At 38.3% G+C, this 15,580-nt stretch overlaps 1 protein-coding gene across 3 annotated transcripts in view; it reads left to right on the forward strand.

Moving 5' to 3' along the window:
- LRRC28 (leucine rich repeat containing 28) overlaps positions 1–10,692 on the forward strand; it is a 54,011-nt gene extending 43,319 nt beyond the window's left edge. For all 3 annotated transcript variants that reach the window (XM_054836649.1, XM_054836651.1, XM_054836648.1), the window contains 3 exons: positions 710–885; positions 3,509–3,668; positions 6,153–10,692. In XM_054836649.1, coding sequence (XP_054692624.1) covers positions 710–885; positions 3,509–3,668; positions 6,153–6,225 — 409 coding nt within the window. In that variant the 3' untranslated portion in view covers positions 6,226–10,692. The remainder of the gene's footprint in view (positions 1–709; positions 886–3,508; positions 3,669–6,152) is intronic.
- Positions 10,693–15,580: the final 4,888 nt, after the last annotated feature.

Below are 15,580 nucleotides of genomic sequence, written 5' to 3' on the forward strand. Positions count from 1 at the left end.
AGGGATCGTGTAAAGAGTTATTATTTTTACTACAAGCTAAGTTTCTCTCCTTGAATCCAAATAACCTTCCTTTTCCTTGTGTGATTTGGGAAGGACAAGGTTAGTAGACTTACTTTTCCCACTACAGCTTAGGCTGTTCTTTTTATTTTTTCCTTCACCCACCCCCCCATACCTTCCAAGGGAACTCTGTGGATGGGGAAAAGTATAGTACAGAATCACCCAGTGGCACTTAAATGATATTTTTGGTGGTTGTAGCTTGCGTCCCATACTATAGTTGAGAAATCCACTACCATTCTCAACTAGTTGATCCAAGACACACAGGAAGCCAACTGTTAGGTGTGAAACTGCTCCTCTATGTATAATGTTTAGTAATAATGGCATTCAGAGGCTAAAAGCGATTAGCACGGTGGCAAACTAAGGGATGTGTACTGCACATCCTTCACCTCCTTTGGACTGTGTTTTCATTTCTCCAGCTTTTGAATGCTAGTTGATAAGTAAAGAGATCCAGATGTCCCATGACTAGCACGTCACAGAAGGTGGGATCTATAGAAAATGTATGTCAACAGATATTGTACTCTGCAAGGAATCTTTGAAGGGTGCTGCACTGAAGAACAGTATCAGGCATACATTGGGTTGGTCATATGGGTTTCCCCATAAAGTGGCACTTTTTTTTTCCTAACCACTTTCTAAATGTCTTGTGTCCTTCTAGCTGTGGTTCTCCAATTCAAGTTTCAGAGGTGAAACTACTCTCTTTTTCATCGGGCCCGTTAACTGTGTTCCTGCCAGCAGAGGTGAAGTCTATAGGGACAGAAACAGATCATGTGCTGCCTTTGCAAGAACTGGCCATGAGGACCCTCTATAACACCTACTACAGGTTTTTAAAAGGTATGAAATTTCTGTATTTTTCAGATTACAGAAAGAGTGAAAGTGCTTTTCCGGCAGTGATAGGAACATTTCAAATAGCTCTTCAAGGAGCTGGGCAAGGAATAATATTTTTAAAGATTTATTTAATCTTATTTATTTATTTATTTTATTTTATTTAATTTATTTAATTATGTTTGAAATGCTGTATTAGAACAAAAATGTCTGATACAAAAACCCCAGAGATCCAAAGACTATTTCTAAGGTTGAGCGGTGCTTACAAATGGTTTCTTTCTTGAGGACTGTATAAAGAAGGATGTTTTTTTGCAGGAGAAACTTTAATGGAAATAGGAGATGAGGAATACAGTTCCTGAGGCAAGATTAGATGCATCACCCAACAATGCAACTTCTTGCCAGGCAGCACACTCCTAAACTGGCAGACTTGTTATACATAAGGCAAAAGAAATGCTAGTAGCCCTTGGCCATTTCAGTACGGCATGACAGCTGAGCTGTTTTAGTTCTGCCCCAATTCAGACTCTTTGCTGTAAAGTGGCCCTTGGCTCATATGGTTATGCATCATGCAGTCACATGAGTTAGCAATATCTGATGATAACCTGCAAATTCAGATTTTGTCAGATTTAGATGTACTATGAATCTCCCCTGTTCATCGCCTTTGGAAGTGAAACTAGAAAGCAGAAAGGTAGGGAGTCACAATGGGAAGGTTGGAGGGTTATGGTAAAGGGTCACTTGTACCATGGCCACAGGAGGAAATCATAACTGCTGAACTACTGTTTTGCCAGGAAAAGCGTACAAGGTCTGCAGCAAATACACTGAAGGGAAGAAGCTTCATGAGTGGGATAAACACATAAGTCTGTGTTCATAGGAAACCGTTTTGTGGAGAACGGATTTAGTGACACAGAGAACATATTAATTGACCAGTTTGCATTTTTCTATTTTTGATATTTCTGCATATGAGGGAAGAGGGGAGGTATTTATTTGTTTGCTATCAGGATATCAGCTGTACTAAAATTATACAATGATGGATGCTGTTTCATTTTGATTTGCAAAATTCTAGTCTTTGAAAAGGAGTTTGAGAATGTCAGATACAAGATCTTTTAAATCATCGGTCACTACTTTTGTCACCCAGTTGTGACTTGCATGTTAATTTCTGGAATATGACTGTGTGAATGTGGTTCCTGAAGATGCTGGTGAAATTTGGTTAGGGAATAGCAAGATAGCATTGCAAAATCAGTTTAAGAAATGGTTTGTAGATGGTCTCTACAAGGCCGTGAGGATTACATACGGTTGCAGCCAAGGTGCAGAACGTTAAAAAAAAAAAAAAGTTTCACTATCTTTTTCATTACTTGCCTACTTCTAGTTTGCTACACTGTACTGTGTAGTCTTTTTATATATTTAGATACACATATATATCTTATTCTGAGTGACCTTATTAAAGACTATGTGCATTGCCACTGGTGATACATGTTACACATGTTTCTATGAGGCAGGAGTAATGCATAGTTCAGACAGGTGTAAGATAATGGTGTGTTGGGGAAGCAGGTGGCACATATGATTAAAATAGCAGATTTGATCTATCACTGCCTAAATTTGCAGTTTCAAGGGTGCTGTTAAACATTTGGCTGCTGCTAGGTAAGTATGACAGAAGCAACTCGGCTACTTTTCCTCTATCTTTGCTCAGCTACAGAATGTGACCTTTTCTTTCTGACGCAAATGTACTATTCGTCACGCTTGTTGTCTCAGTTAAGGCTGTCATGGTACATTGTGTTTGGGGTTAAACCTTACAGTGTTTGAAAGCTGAAACTAGTGTGATATCGCAAAACTGATTTATCAGGTACTGCATCTTGTCTTGATTACTCAGCACCTAAACTCATTCACCTGTCTTGGCTGTCTCTCATTTTCTAGATGGAGATTAGCATGTTGGTTTTAATTTATAAAACACTAAGTGGCGTGGGCCAAGCCTGAGAAAATGATTGCTCTTTCCTATGAAATGACCCTGGAGTCCTTTTTGGTGAAAATGATGGCATCTTGTAAACTGTGGGGGCACACTTAAGAGATTATGAATGTATTGATCTTTTTAGAGTGGTCTCTTGGGTTGGACCTGTGAGAATTATGCTGGGCTGGACTGTATTTCAAGTTATTCTAAATATTTCAGATCCCTTTTTGCTGATGGTGGAGTTTGGGCTTTTCAGTGAGCTTAGCTATCCTGCTGGATTGGTTGCTGAAATATTTTAGTAAAATACTGCTCATGTCCTTTTCAGATTTTTGTATTAATTACTAAAGACCTGTCTAGATCATCTTTGTGTCTAAAAATGCTTTATGATATATTACTGGGGTTTATTATTTGCTTGAGCTATAATATTTTCATCTGGGTATTTGGGCCCAGTTAATTTTATACCCACAAATGCTAAACTTATACATTTAACTAACTTTTTGAGCTTATACATGGAAAGCACCATGTGCTTCACCCTAATTGTGGTAATTTGTCTTACCTTGCTGCTCTTTTGACAAAGTCTTAAGAATGTGAGACAGCTCATTTTCTGAATTGTTCATGGATCATGCTGCTTGTGGTTTACTTTATCATGCAATTGTTTTGTTACAAGCCTTTTTTGCTTCTTTTCTTCTCTAGATTTGAACTTTCTGACTCCAATCTCACTACCCAAAAGCCTCTTGGAATTGCTGCACTGTCCCTTGGGACACTGCCACCGCTGCAGCCAGCCCATGTTTACCATTGTCTACCCAAAGCTCTTTCCCTTGAGGGAAACTCCAATGGCAGGATTGCATCAAGGGTAATTATACAGGAAATTACACTGGGATTTCATTTAGGAAGAAAAACACCTTACGGAACAAAGCATAGTCTGAAGTTCTTGGGGGTTTGGTTTGGTTGGTTTTTTAACTTAGCAACCTTTCAGATCTAAAGCCCCTGTCCTATGACTGCATATAAAAGCTGACAAATCTTTATTTACAAGATGACCAGCATACTGCTGTAGACTGTTTAACAAGAGCTATCACAGTTGCCTGTTTCAGACTGCTGTAAGATTGTGAAGGGTTTTGATCCAATAGGATTGATATGTTTGCGGTAGTGCGGCACTTGCGTGGCGCTTCTGTGCCTCGGGAAGGAAATACTACCTAAGACCAATACTTCCTCTGATGGTCTCAACCTCGACTTCAGGAGAATGCCACCACCAAATAAAAGTGCTGTAGAATTAAAGGCAGAAAAAACCCTCTAAAGCCAGAGCTTAATTAAAATGTTCTGCAGTAAAATACTCTTGTTTTTCTTTCCATACTAATTAACTTGAGATAGGGTTGGAAACATTCTACATTGTAACATACATTTTATAGCAATACATCTTTTTAAAAAACATTTCAGTTTTTATAGCAGTAGCAGTTGTGAGTGTGTCTGCAGGATCCCCAAGTCAAGCAGACAAGCCTACACAGACTTCCTGACTTGCTGGACAATACAGTCATAGAAGGGACTCAAAACTGGGATATGGTTCAGGGAATATTGCCCTCATGTAGATAAAGATTTATAATTGGTGATTCAGGTAGATGGTACCTATTTTCCACAGCTGTATCACAGGTTATTTTGCTGTGAGTTTGTCGCATAATAGGTATCTGATTTGCAAGCTATTCAACTTTATGAAATGAAAACAACTTAGGTATGCCAAATCCGGACAGCAGCCAAAAGGCTGCATAAATGCTATTTTAGAAAAGTCATCTTTCTTCGAAAGATCTGATTGTAGCGATTGCATACTTCAACTTCCATTCTGTTACACTTCAGTCGTATGTTGAAATTCAATGGATTTCATGTTGAGTAAAATAAATTGCTTCCACTTTACAGTCATTATATTCAGGGTGGCATAAGATCTTATTATCCTACTATAAAGAATTTCTTTCAAGCATTGAGCTCCATTAGAATTGTATCATTTTCTAAGTGATGGAAAACTACTTGCTGGTCACTAAATCCTTATATTTGAAATAATCCAACAACGGGAGACTCTGAACTAGAGTAGAGCGCCCTACTTTCTAATTAATTGCTAAGCATTGCTCATTATAGAACTTAAAGTTATGAGATGATAGACATATCAGTAGACACGTTTAAGAATTATTAAAGTTACGACTCAAAAAATCATACTTTAAGGCTTTTTTGGAAGAACAATATATTAACATTCTAAAAGATATTAATTGAAAATATTTATTTCTGCATGGTTTTCACTTATTTAAAAAATGGTTATCATTCCTTCCTTAGACAAGAATGTACTGTGTTCCACAAAATGCCATGATGAATACAGTCTTAAGTAGCTGACATTTGATGCAAATCCACAGAAAATGAGATCTAAACAGGGTAGCCTGTTATCTCTGTAGCTTGTGCACTTCACATGGTAAGATTATGTGGAATTGTAGAGGTGTGTGAGCTGGTTTAGAAAGACGTGAAGGACAGGGTTTCTGTTCTAAAGAGCTTACAGTGACCATGAAAACACACAGAGTAAGGATCCTGAATGTTTGAACAGCACTGATTAGTACATGCCACATCCATGCCAGTAACTTCTGTCTGGATTTCCATATCACATTCTGTATCCTCTTATAGGAAAGGATAGTTAAGTGCTGAACTGGATTTCTGTATCTGAAAAAGCACACATGACATGAGCATTGGGTAAAGTGTGATTTCTGGGTTAGCAAAAAACACCTTAACACTTTTAAAGCAGATATCTAGGTCCCTGCCAGGATGGGGCAGGAGGAGGGTCACAGTGTGGCTAGTATCGTGCTTTCATGTTGCCACCCCTGCTGTAGTACCTGGCACAATGCGACAGCACTGCCTGCCGATTGTCCTTTCTGAAGTTCAGGGCCCAGTTTGTTCACTCGGCTGAACCAAAGGAGGACACTGGACTTCAGTTATTTCATGCCTACAAGCAGTAATTGAAGAAACACATGAGTAAAGCTGAAGCAAAAATTACCCAGCTATTTTCCTTTTAGCTGTTAAACCTACTGGCTATAACACTCAGCCACACCCTCCGCAGAAAGAAAAACCACATGCTGCTTCTTTAAACTGAATACATAAGAACCCAGGAAGGTTTTTGAGAACCCCTGTAGTGTTTCCCTGCCTTTGTATCAGGTACTCATACAGAGCAAATGAACCTTCTTTTTCTCAAGTGTTGAGATCGGCTAATCCTGTATTTTACAAATCAGCATATTGTCTGCTGTGGAATGGAGCCAGGAGCTTTAATCTTCACTGACAACTGTTCCCCCACCTCTTTTTTCTTTTTTTTTTCTAGGAGGACAACTGTTAGTTTTGTGGCATACTGCTGCTCCACCCAGTGTCTGCAGACTTTTGACCTACTGAGTTGATAAACATTTAAAACTACTCAGGAGAGCTGCCAGTTTAAAGCTGCATTAGACGTCGTATCCCATTGGTACTCGAATACTGTGTGTGTGCACTTGTGCCAAAGCAGCAGAAGTGCCCAGTCGGGAACACTAAGAAGCACTTAAATCCTGCCGTATCAAATTTGGATGAACTGCAGAAACTTTTCGGAAGTGTAAATACCAAGCTTTTAAAAGTATTAACTTCTCTCTCCTCCAAGGCAGCGGACAAACCAAACAAATTCACAAGCTCTGACTTCAGGATTTCCAGTATTTTTCAAATGTGGCTGTCTTCAGGTTGACCCATTGCATCATTTTAGGCAGTTTTCATTCCTCTAACAGGCTGGGGGGGGGGGGGGGAAGGAAAGGTGCAGTTATGATAAACCCGTTTTCACTTACTCCCCCTGCTCATCCTCGTCTCCCCTACAGATGGATTCAGGTGTATAAATCTAAGTCTACCAAAACCTTTGAAGGATCCCAGTGACTTTCCCATAGAATTTAGCTTCATTTACTCCCTCTCATAATATTTTTTCCTGGCAGAGTTATCCCAGTTGTATACCAGCTCTTTGATAGTTAACTGTTCTATTTAAATCCACGTATTAAAAGCAGATCTTTCTTTCTGGTATCATTAGAAGCCACACTGATTTAATTGGAGTAACTAGGTCACGTCTGGAGACTAAAGATCCTGTTTCCGTAAGGAAGGCCGGTACTGATGTCTACACCGAGTGGTGTTGCTCCGGCATGTTTGAGGGTGTGTTTTTATTTTCCTTGCTCAAGTTTTTTATTTTTAAAATCACTTCCCCTTTTCCTTCTTTGAGTTCTTCAGGAAGAAGATGACTTTAAGTACAAATTTCACTTGAAAAAACCCTAGTAATATGATAGTAAATATTTATCTGTATTTATTGTATTTTTACAATTGCAGACTGTAGATCTGCGAAGAGTTGGTCTTCATCTTTTTCTAGATTCAGCATTTGGCTGATTTGTGAAAGTGTGTCAGTGGAGTGTGTTAACCTCAGAGAAGGCTGGAAATCTGGGGGGGAGGTATGTGTATCTCCATGCATAGGTATATATGTATACATACGTATCCTTACAGAAGGGTTGTAACATTTGTTTTTGTTTATTAATGGCAGATTTAGTGCAAATTTCCACTCACCGTGGTATTTGTGGGAATCCTTTTTTTTTTTTTTTGGTAGATCTTGTTCATTTTAAATAAAGGACAAAGGATGGAAAAAAGACCCAAAATGTCTGCATGACTTAAAATTTTAATTTTACACTGAAACTGTTTACACAAAATTAGCCCCTCTTGATTTGTTTTGGAATATATATATTTTAATACAATGTCTTTGGGGGTTTTTACTTTCTATTTCTTAGGTATAAGCTATTTGTTGATTTAGCACAGTGTGCTACGCTGTGCAGTAGGTAGTTACAAGCTGAAATAGATATGAATGAAACAGTTTGTTATAAAAATGGCAAGATAAAGAGACTTACTTGGTAGTATATTAGCATATGTTGTGGTGAGGTGTGCATACTTTGAAGGGAGGAGGCATTAAAATATTTTCCTTTTGCCAAAGAAGCATTTGTTCCCGCTGCAGGCTTCCTGGCATCCCTTCAATAAATAGAGTATCTTAAGAGCTTAAGAGAGTACCAAAAAGGCAGTTTTTGAGGGTAGAATTTTTAGGTTGTGCATGTTATTTGTAAAAGCTTTGCTGGTTTTATTGGGTTGGTTTTAGAGAGTTGAATTAGCATTAAGAAATGTAGAACTTAATCCTTCAGGAATGCAAGTATCATCTACTGTTTAAGAATTGTGAAACTTTCTAAAATAAATCCCATTTATTAAATCTGCTTTGCAGTAGGGGAAAGAGCCATGTCCGAGCAGACTTTGTACCATTGGATTTCTGACTCTGTCATTTCACTAATTTGTTTCAAAGTTGGTATCCCCAACAGGCCTTCCCACCCAGGGGTTTAATGCTGAAGCAGCAAAATGAATCTTAAGCTTTTTTCTTTTTCTTCAGTACTACACAGCTGAGATGTAGATTGCCAGTGTACAAGTACGCCGACATCAGAAATGTGCAAGTGTAGTACAGAATCCATTTTTTAATGGATAAGAAATATTACAAGTAACATTTGAAATATTAATTTTTGAGACAATACTCTGATCAGGAATTTTCAGTATTATTTTTACTGGTGGCTTCCTCTGTCTTGGAAGGAGATGTTTTGTTGGAAGTTTTTGTCCTCTTTTTATAGCAACTTACAGATCTTAAAACACAGTTTATTTCTGAATTGAATCTGTAAAAGTTACTTTTGGAGTTAAATCTTTTGATCAGCTAAAAGGCATTGACATTTGTTTTATTAGGAGTCAGACAGTAAGAGTGGAGCTTGATTTTTTTTTTTTTGGTATTATTATTTATTTTTTATCTTCTTTCTTCTTCCCATAATCTAATTATTTTTTATTGAGTTCATATCAGTCTATTATTGTCTACAAGTGCAGTTCAGAAGAAACTTAGTCTGTTCTATAAGCAGGATGAATCTTAACTAACATTTCAATAGATGATATTTCAAGACTGGAATGTTCAATGAATAAATGACTTAAATATGCAATTGAAGCTGAAATGTCATACACTATTTTTATAAAACAAGGAAGAGGAAAACCAATATATAGACTGAAAATGCAGCTTAAATTCATGTTTTTCTGGGTGGTTTTTTTATACGAACAGTATTTGTATTCATCTGTATCTTTGGGTGATATTGTTCTAGATTAAAATAACTCCATTCTCGCTTGTCCAAATTTTTCTAAAGTTGGTCTACTGTAAGAGTATTTAATAACTAGCTAACATGAGAGCCAGCTATGCAAGTTGCAGAGGGGAGAGAGACCTTGTTGCTGATTGATCTGTGCATTACTTGTTTTTCAATATGAGGTGTCACAATACTTGGACTTCTCTTTAATGCATATATTTCTAGGTAATTTTTGATTGTTTGCTCTTGTTTGTCAGGTTAGTTCACATAGAGATAAATTTTTCATTGTAGTGCAAAAAAGTCTGGTTCCAGCAGTTAAAAAAAATCACCACTTTTAAAGAGTTTTTTGCTTATAAAAATAGATCTTAACTCTAAACTTAAGGTGGGAGCAGGAGAAGTTTCTGATTTTATTTTTTTTTCCTAGGCAGTATAAAGAGAGACATGCGGGAGATAAATGAGAGAAAATAAGTCTTTAACTCATTGATACTGCTATAATTTTTTTCTGAGTAAAGATTAACTCCTGATGCAATTAGGGAGCACGGCATCATTTTTGTATGTTATAATAACAGGCACCATGTTAATAAAACTGGGACCCTACTGCTTACAGAGACAACTTTTTGTTCTGCCACAAAGGAAACAGGAGGTTCTCTGGCTTTGTTTAACAATACTACCTGAGCAGTTTTACTGTGGACACTTACATTTGGAGCACTCTTCTTGGGAACCTTCCTGTTACTCCCCTGGAGGATCAGAAATACAAATAGCTTTTCCTGTGTGAAGAACAAGGTCTTATATCAAGTGCATATTTTTCTGTTTTGGCCTGATGCTTCTCTTGGGCTCTTACTGATGTTCATTACAAACCTTCTATTTACTTCGTTGCGGTGAGGTTAAGATCTTACACTGAGCAGAGTGGAGCTGTTTATTGCCAAGTTGGCTTCAATTCTTATATATCGAATTCTGCTGAATCCCTTTTTCTGGCGTGAAGGGAGGACGAGACTGTTGTAACACCCGTGTGGTAACAGCGTGTCAGGTTCTACTGGCATCACAGCCAAGTTGAAGACTGGAGAGTGAAAAACCTTTCACTGGAGAGGATGACTTTTTTTTTTTTTGAAGGCTACTGCAGCCCCATCAGAGTACTGCTGATAACAGAAGAACTTTTGCCTTTATATCAGTGGAGGATGGATCAAGTTTTAACTGATAAAGGAGAAGAATGTGTTTTACCATCTTTGTATTTCTTGCAAAAACTGGGACAATGACACTGAAATCCATGCCTGCTGCTAGGCAGCCTGTCTATCTGCAGCTGAACTTAGATAATTCCAAGATGTAACTATCTTTGCCTCTTACCTCCCTCTGAATACTACTCATGTTGTTGCAAAATGTTATAGTTAACTTGTGATGGAAGAGGCTGAGTAAATTGAATCCAGAGTTTTTATTACTTTTTGTATTACAGACCTATTTTGTAAGAGACCAAAGGTCTGTGGAAAGAAATGGCAAGGTTCACGTGAAGTCTTCGTTGCTTTTGCTTTCATGTGCCCTTCTTTGGACTACAATTTGAACTTGGATTGCAGCTGAGGTTGTTCTGTGTCTGTTGAAAGCATATGTGCATTGCTTTTTTGCTCTGTATTAACCAAATGTCACTTAGTGTGAAGGTGAGCTTGCTAGATGTTTTATTTATAGTGGTGCAATTTGTTGTATGTGCTTGTTAATAAACTATATTTTTGGATAGAATTACAGTCCGTTCAAGTTAACTAAATTCTTGCCTCTGGGGCTATTAAGCTATGTTAGGATGTAGCATTTAATTTACATTTCCATTCATTTGCATAGTAATTAGCTAATAAGTCTCTTATCCAAGGCTGAAGAGGTGGGGTGAAGACACTTAAAACACTATCAAGGCCAAAACACCACTTTAATTCACATAATCCCTTTGTCTCAGACAATGTAGTTCACAAGATCTTGCATAATAGGAACAAAACCCATATGGAAACATTACTTTTAGACCCTTCTATGGATTGATCAAAAGGAAAAGAACTTTCAATAGGGCTGTATTAAGTGCCACCCTGATAGTCCATAGATGTGGCTGTGATTCATTTATTATTTACTAAGCAGCATTCAGCAGCTTTTTTTCCCCTCACCTATCATAGGAACAAGGTTGCCAAAAGTAAGTAGAAATTAAGCATCTATTTCTCCACTTATTTCACTCCTTGCAGTGCAGCATTTGGCTTCAGTCAAAGCTGTATCTGTTCTGATGAGTTCTTTGAGTTGGATGCTGTTTGAATTATTGTACATGTATTGGGTGAATACTAGCGTATCCGTTCTTAATCAAGACCTATGTTGGTCAAGGTAACTCTGAACATCAGTTACAATGGATGCCTTGAAGGGTTTAGATACTGTTCAGACTTCCCTGATGCTTGTTTCCTAGTAAGTTTACAGTGACTTGCCTTTTTAGTATTTTACAAATGACAACATAAATTTTTGTACCCTTGCATTGTAGGTAACCTCTGTTTGCGAGGCAGCAGGAGGAGGATGCAAATCCCTTAAGTGAGATGAGGGGGGAGAACAACCCTTAACCTATAACTTTTACCAACCACTGCTGTGTCTCTTATGAATTAGAAAGAAACAAATGGGAGAGCTTAACATCCTTTTCCTTTGCAATTAAAAGTACTTGGCATAAATGCAAGCTAAGTGGAAACTTCAGTGGCTGAATAATGCTATTGTATGCAGGAAATGAGAGGAGCCGAGATCTCACTTGGAAAGGCACTGGATGTTTTGTGACTTCTAAGCCAAGATTTAGGGCTGTTCTATGTGGTGACATTTTGGGAACTTGAGAGCTGAATTGAACCACTGCATCTGCATCCCCCAACTTCAGTGATCACTTAATATTACAGTAGAGCACTTTCTATTCTGCACTGAGGAATCCTACCGATATTCCTTGTATCTGGGTCAGGAACCTGGGAGTAGCCACTTAGAACTATCAGATTTGTGTCTGCTACTTCAGTGAGGAATAGAGCAAGAGTTGACTGAATGCTTTCTTTATCTTTTGACGTTTTGAATAATAAAACCCTCATAGCATGCTTTTTCAGCACCTATTATGCCCTTCAGACATCTCCTGCTCCCAGGCAAAAGACCTTGATGCATCTGTGAGAGATCTTGAATCTCAAGAATGAAAGCAGTTCTGTTGTTGGAGGTGCTGAAGTAATCTGACTTTCTGATGATGCCTTCCAAGTGGCAATCAAGGGCTAATTTCTCAAGTATCCTGATGCTCTTTTGTATGTTCATGAGGAATGTAAATATTGACTGGCTCTTTCTGTCAAAGAAAGCTGTCAGTCATGGATGGCTGTTCTGTTGCTAAATACAGCTACAACCAAGGTACAGGACCAGTGCCTTGAAGGTGTTCTGCTGTCATTTTCTGTGAACCTCATGAAGTTACAAGGTTTAATTGTATTATTTTTTTCTTCAGATCAATTGAGAAAGCTTTCTTATAATGTAAAATGCAATACAGAGTTTGTTTATTGATTGGCACTGTGAATGTTCTCTTAAGTGCACTTTTATAACAGCAAATCAAGCTATTGTGGTAAGAAAGCAAAAAATGCATTGTTAAATTCCACTTTAGTGCAGGTACGGTCCACTGGAAGGCTAACATTTTGTTTAAGAACGAGAAACAGCTAGGGCACATAATCCATGATAACATGGAGATACGGTCTGAAGACACAGATGACATTGCCTAGATCTTATGAAAAAACATGTTTAAAAAGATAACCAATGTTCCTTCTAGGGGCAAGTATTAACTAATGGTGGTATCAAATATGCCCCATTCTGCTTTGGTTGATACACTTTCTGGCTCCTAGAATTCTGCACTTGTAGCTATTATATCAATCTTACTTTGTTTCCTTTATACTTTAGAATTCTAACCATTGATTTTTATTGTTAAAGCAATTAGAAGAATCAAGCTGAATATTCTTGGGACAGTTTGTGATAGCTGTGATTGCTTTGCTGGCACTGAAGTTTTGAAACAGTCTGAGCATGGATTTGAATTCGGCTGCCTTTGCTTCTGCGCTGTCTCTGTTGGCTCTCTAATTTTGTTTTGCAAAAAGCCAAATCAATGTAGATGATACATGAAGAGAAGAATTACCAAGAAAAACAGCTTTAACTTTCTTCAGAAAGCCTAGCTTGGAATAGGATTGGCAAGGTCTCCTATAGGAATTCTAAGAATTCTAGGTAAGTGCTCCTTTTAAAGTAGGATGAAAAACAGTGAGTTGTCTAGGCAGTAGAGGACCCTATGTCTAAAAGTACCAAGATTAATTATTCTGTATATTCACAACTTACTGTTCTATATCTGTATTTCTATAAAAACTGAGTAACTGCCACAGTAGGGACTTAGTTTGTATCTTATATCTTTGAAAAAAAAGATTTATACTTCTACTGATACACTCATTACTCTTACAGTGTAATAACTCTTTTGTTTCTCTTCCTGTACAGTTGCAAATAAGAGCCCTTCTTTCCTCTCTGCCCTCACTCCTGACTAGATAATGATGCTGCATTCTCTAGTCTGTACACAAACTCTTGTTCTGGTCCCATTTTCACCACTACTAAAGCAGTGTGTTACCTGCACAGCGACAGAGGTTTGTTCTTCATCAGGCAAAAACACCTAATCACATTTCTGTAAAATTATCTAGATCACAAATACACATTCTGTTCTGGCTGCAGATGAATGGAGGATATCTAACTTAAATTAATGGATTCATTTATATTAAATCAGAACTTTGTATCAGATTTTTAGATCTAGCAGTAGCTAATCCTGGCTCTAAAGCCTCCATTATGAAACATACGGGCTCAAATTGCTCCAGTAGCTCTATCTAGACAGTAGCCAAACTTACATCTGATTCCTGTAAGGATACTTGAGTGAAGATTTGAATTGAAGACCTCTATTTAACTATCCCCTTTCCCTCTTCCCTCAAGGAAGCTCAAATGGTGCAGGAACTGATACCTACTAGCTAGAAATTTCTTTCCAGGTCAGTGCAGAGCCAGTTCCCCTCCCTGCCGTGCCGGGTGGCACATTGTCTGACATCCCTGCCTGACTCCCTGCTCTCTGGCCCCAAGCTGCAAAGATGAAAAATATTGATTCCAGTCCATCTCATTGAAGTAGTATCGTGAGGTGTTCACAGACATGCTGGGACTAGTCTTTTACTTATAGGAACATTTATCCAAGGGGATCTAGTGTGTTGTGTAGCAAGAAGCTGTAAGAGGGAGAATGAATTTACTGTTTTCATTTACAGTCAGTAGCCTGAGACCTTACTGTGGCTTTAGCTATTCTTGATTAATTTCATATGTGGATGCTCCTATTCCAGAATAAAAGTGCCTTGTTATGAAAGAATTTAATTCCTTTAATTTCATTTGGGAATAAGTACATCCACACACCTGGTATATAAATCTGAGATAACTGTCTTCATGAATTTACACCCTGCTCTGTTCTGGATCAGATCTCATGTGTAGCTAAATCTTTGTATTCATTTAACAAGACCTGATTTATTGTTTAAAATTCTATATTTTGTGAAGTAACTGGTTGGAAAATAAAAATTCTGCCTGCAAGGATAAGATTGGGGGGGAATATAAAAATTCTGAAAACAATTGGTTTGGAAGCACTGCATTGGAAACCATTGTTACATGTCAGATCTTATTCTACTGGTTTATTCTGAAACATCTGTCTTTCCATACTGCAAAAAAATTATTTTGATACAGTATTTCAAATTGAGACATACAGTTTTGAAACATGGCTTGGTATATTTAAGTTTTCTGATGTGAAAATGTGTTTTATGTCTCCACCATCACATTTTCTGACAAAAACACAACTGACAGGAATGCTTTGGACTGACTTGCCCGGGTGTCAAGGTAACAAGCTGCACTCAGAAGTCACTCTCTAATGCAGCCCTCCTTGCAGGATGTGGTTTGACTTCCCTAGACACAACCCATGGCTGCCACGGGGTCTCGGCAATCGCTGTGAGCTCTGTGTCCCTTGTGAGGTTGGTAAGCGAGGAACCCATAAGGGGATGCTCTCCTCTCTGAGCTGTCTTCCTCCTCTGGCTCTGAAAAGCAGTGTCCTCAGGCCTGTTGAGTACCATGGTGGTGATGGTAATGTGTTCCCCCTTGTTGTCTTGCTTCCCGGTGTGACTTGCTGCTCTGGTGCAATGCTTTAGTTTCAAGCTTACTGCTTTTTAGCTGCATGGATCTGGTTCGGCTGCCGGGGGGTCTTGCTGTCAAAGGAAGGATGCGTGCTTCCATAGTGCAGCATGTGCACCGTGAATGCATAAGCATAGGGGGGAGCTTTCCTGAAGATGTATTACTAAGCTCTTCAAGATTTAATACCCTCTTGAAGTTCAATCCAGTGTAAGGGAAGGCTTAAGCAGCTTAATGGGTTAAAATGATCCATGACTGTGTCCTTCAGACAGTTTAAAGACACTGCAGCAAACCAAGCGGGCCACCTGTTCCTCTCCCAGACAAACAGGTTACCCTCCTGACCTTTATTCTGCCACCCTTCAGTTTTGCCTGGCCTGGCTCCATGTGTGGAGTGATTGTTCTGAAGTTTGTCATTGTTTAAAATGCCACTTGCCAGAGTTTA

Source organism: Grus americana, chromosome 10 (assembly GCF_028858705.1).
Source record: "Grus americana isolate bGruAme1 chromosome 10, bGruAme1.mat, whole genome shotgun sequence".
Taxonomy (NCBI): Eukaryota; Metazoa; Chordata; class Aves; order Gruiformes; family Gruidae; genus Grus; species Grus americana.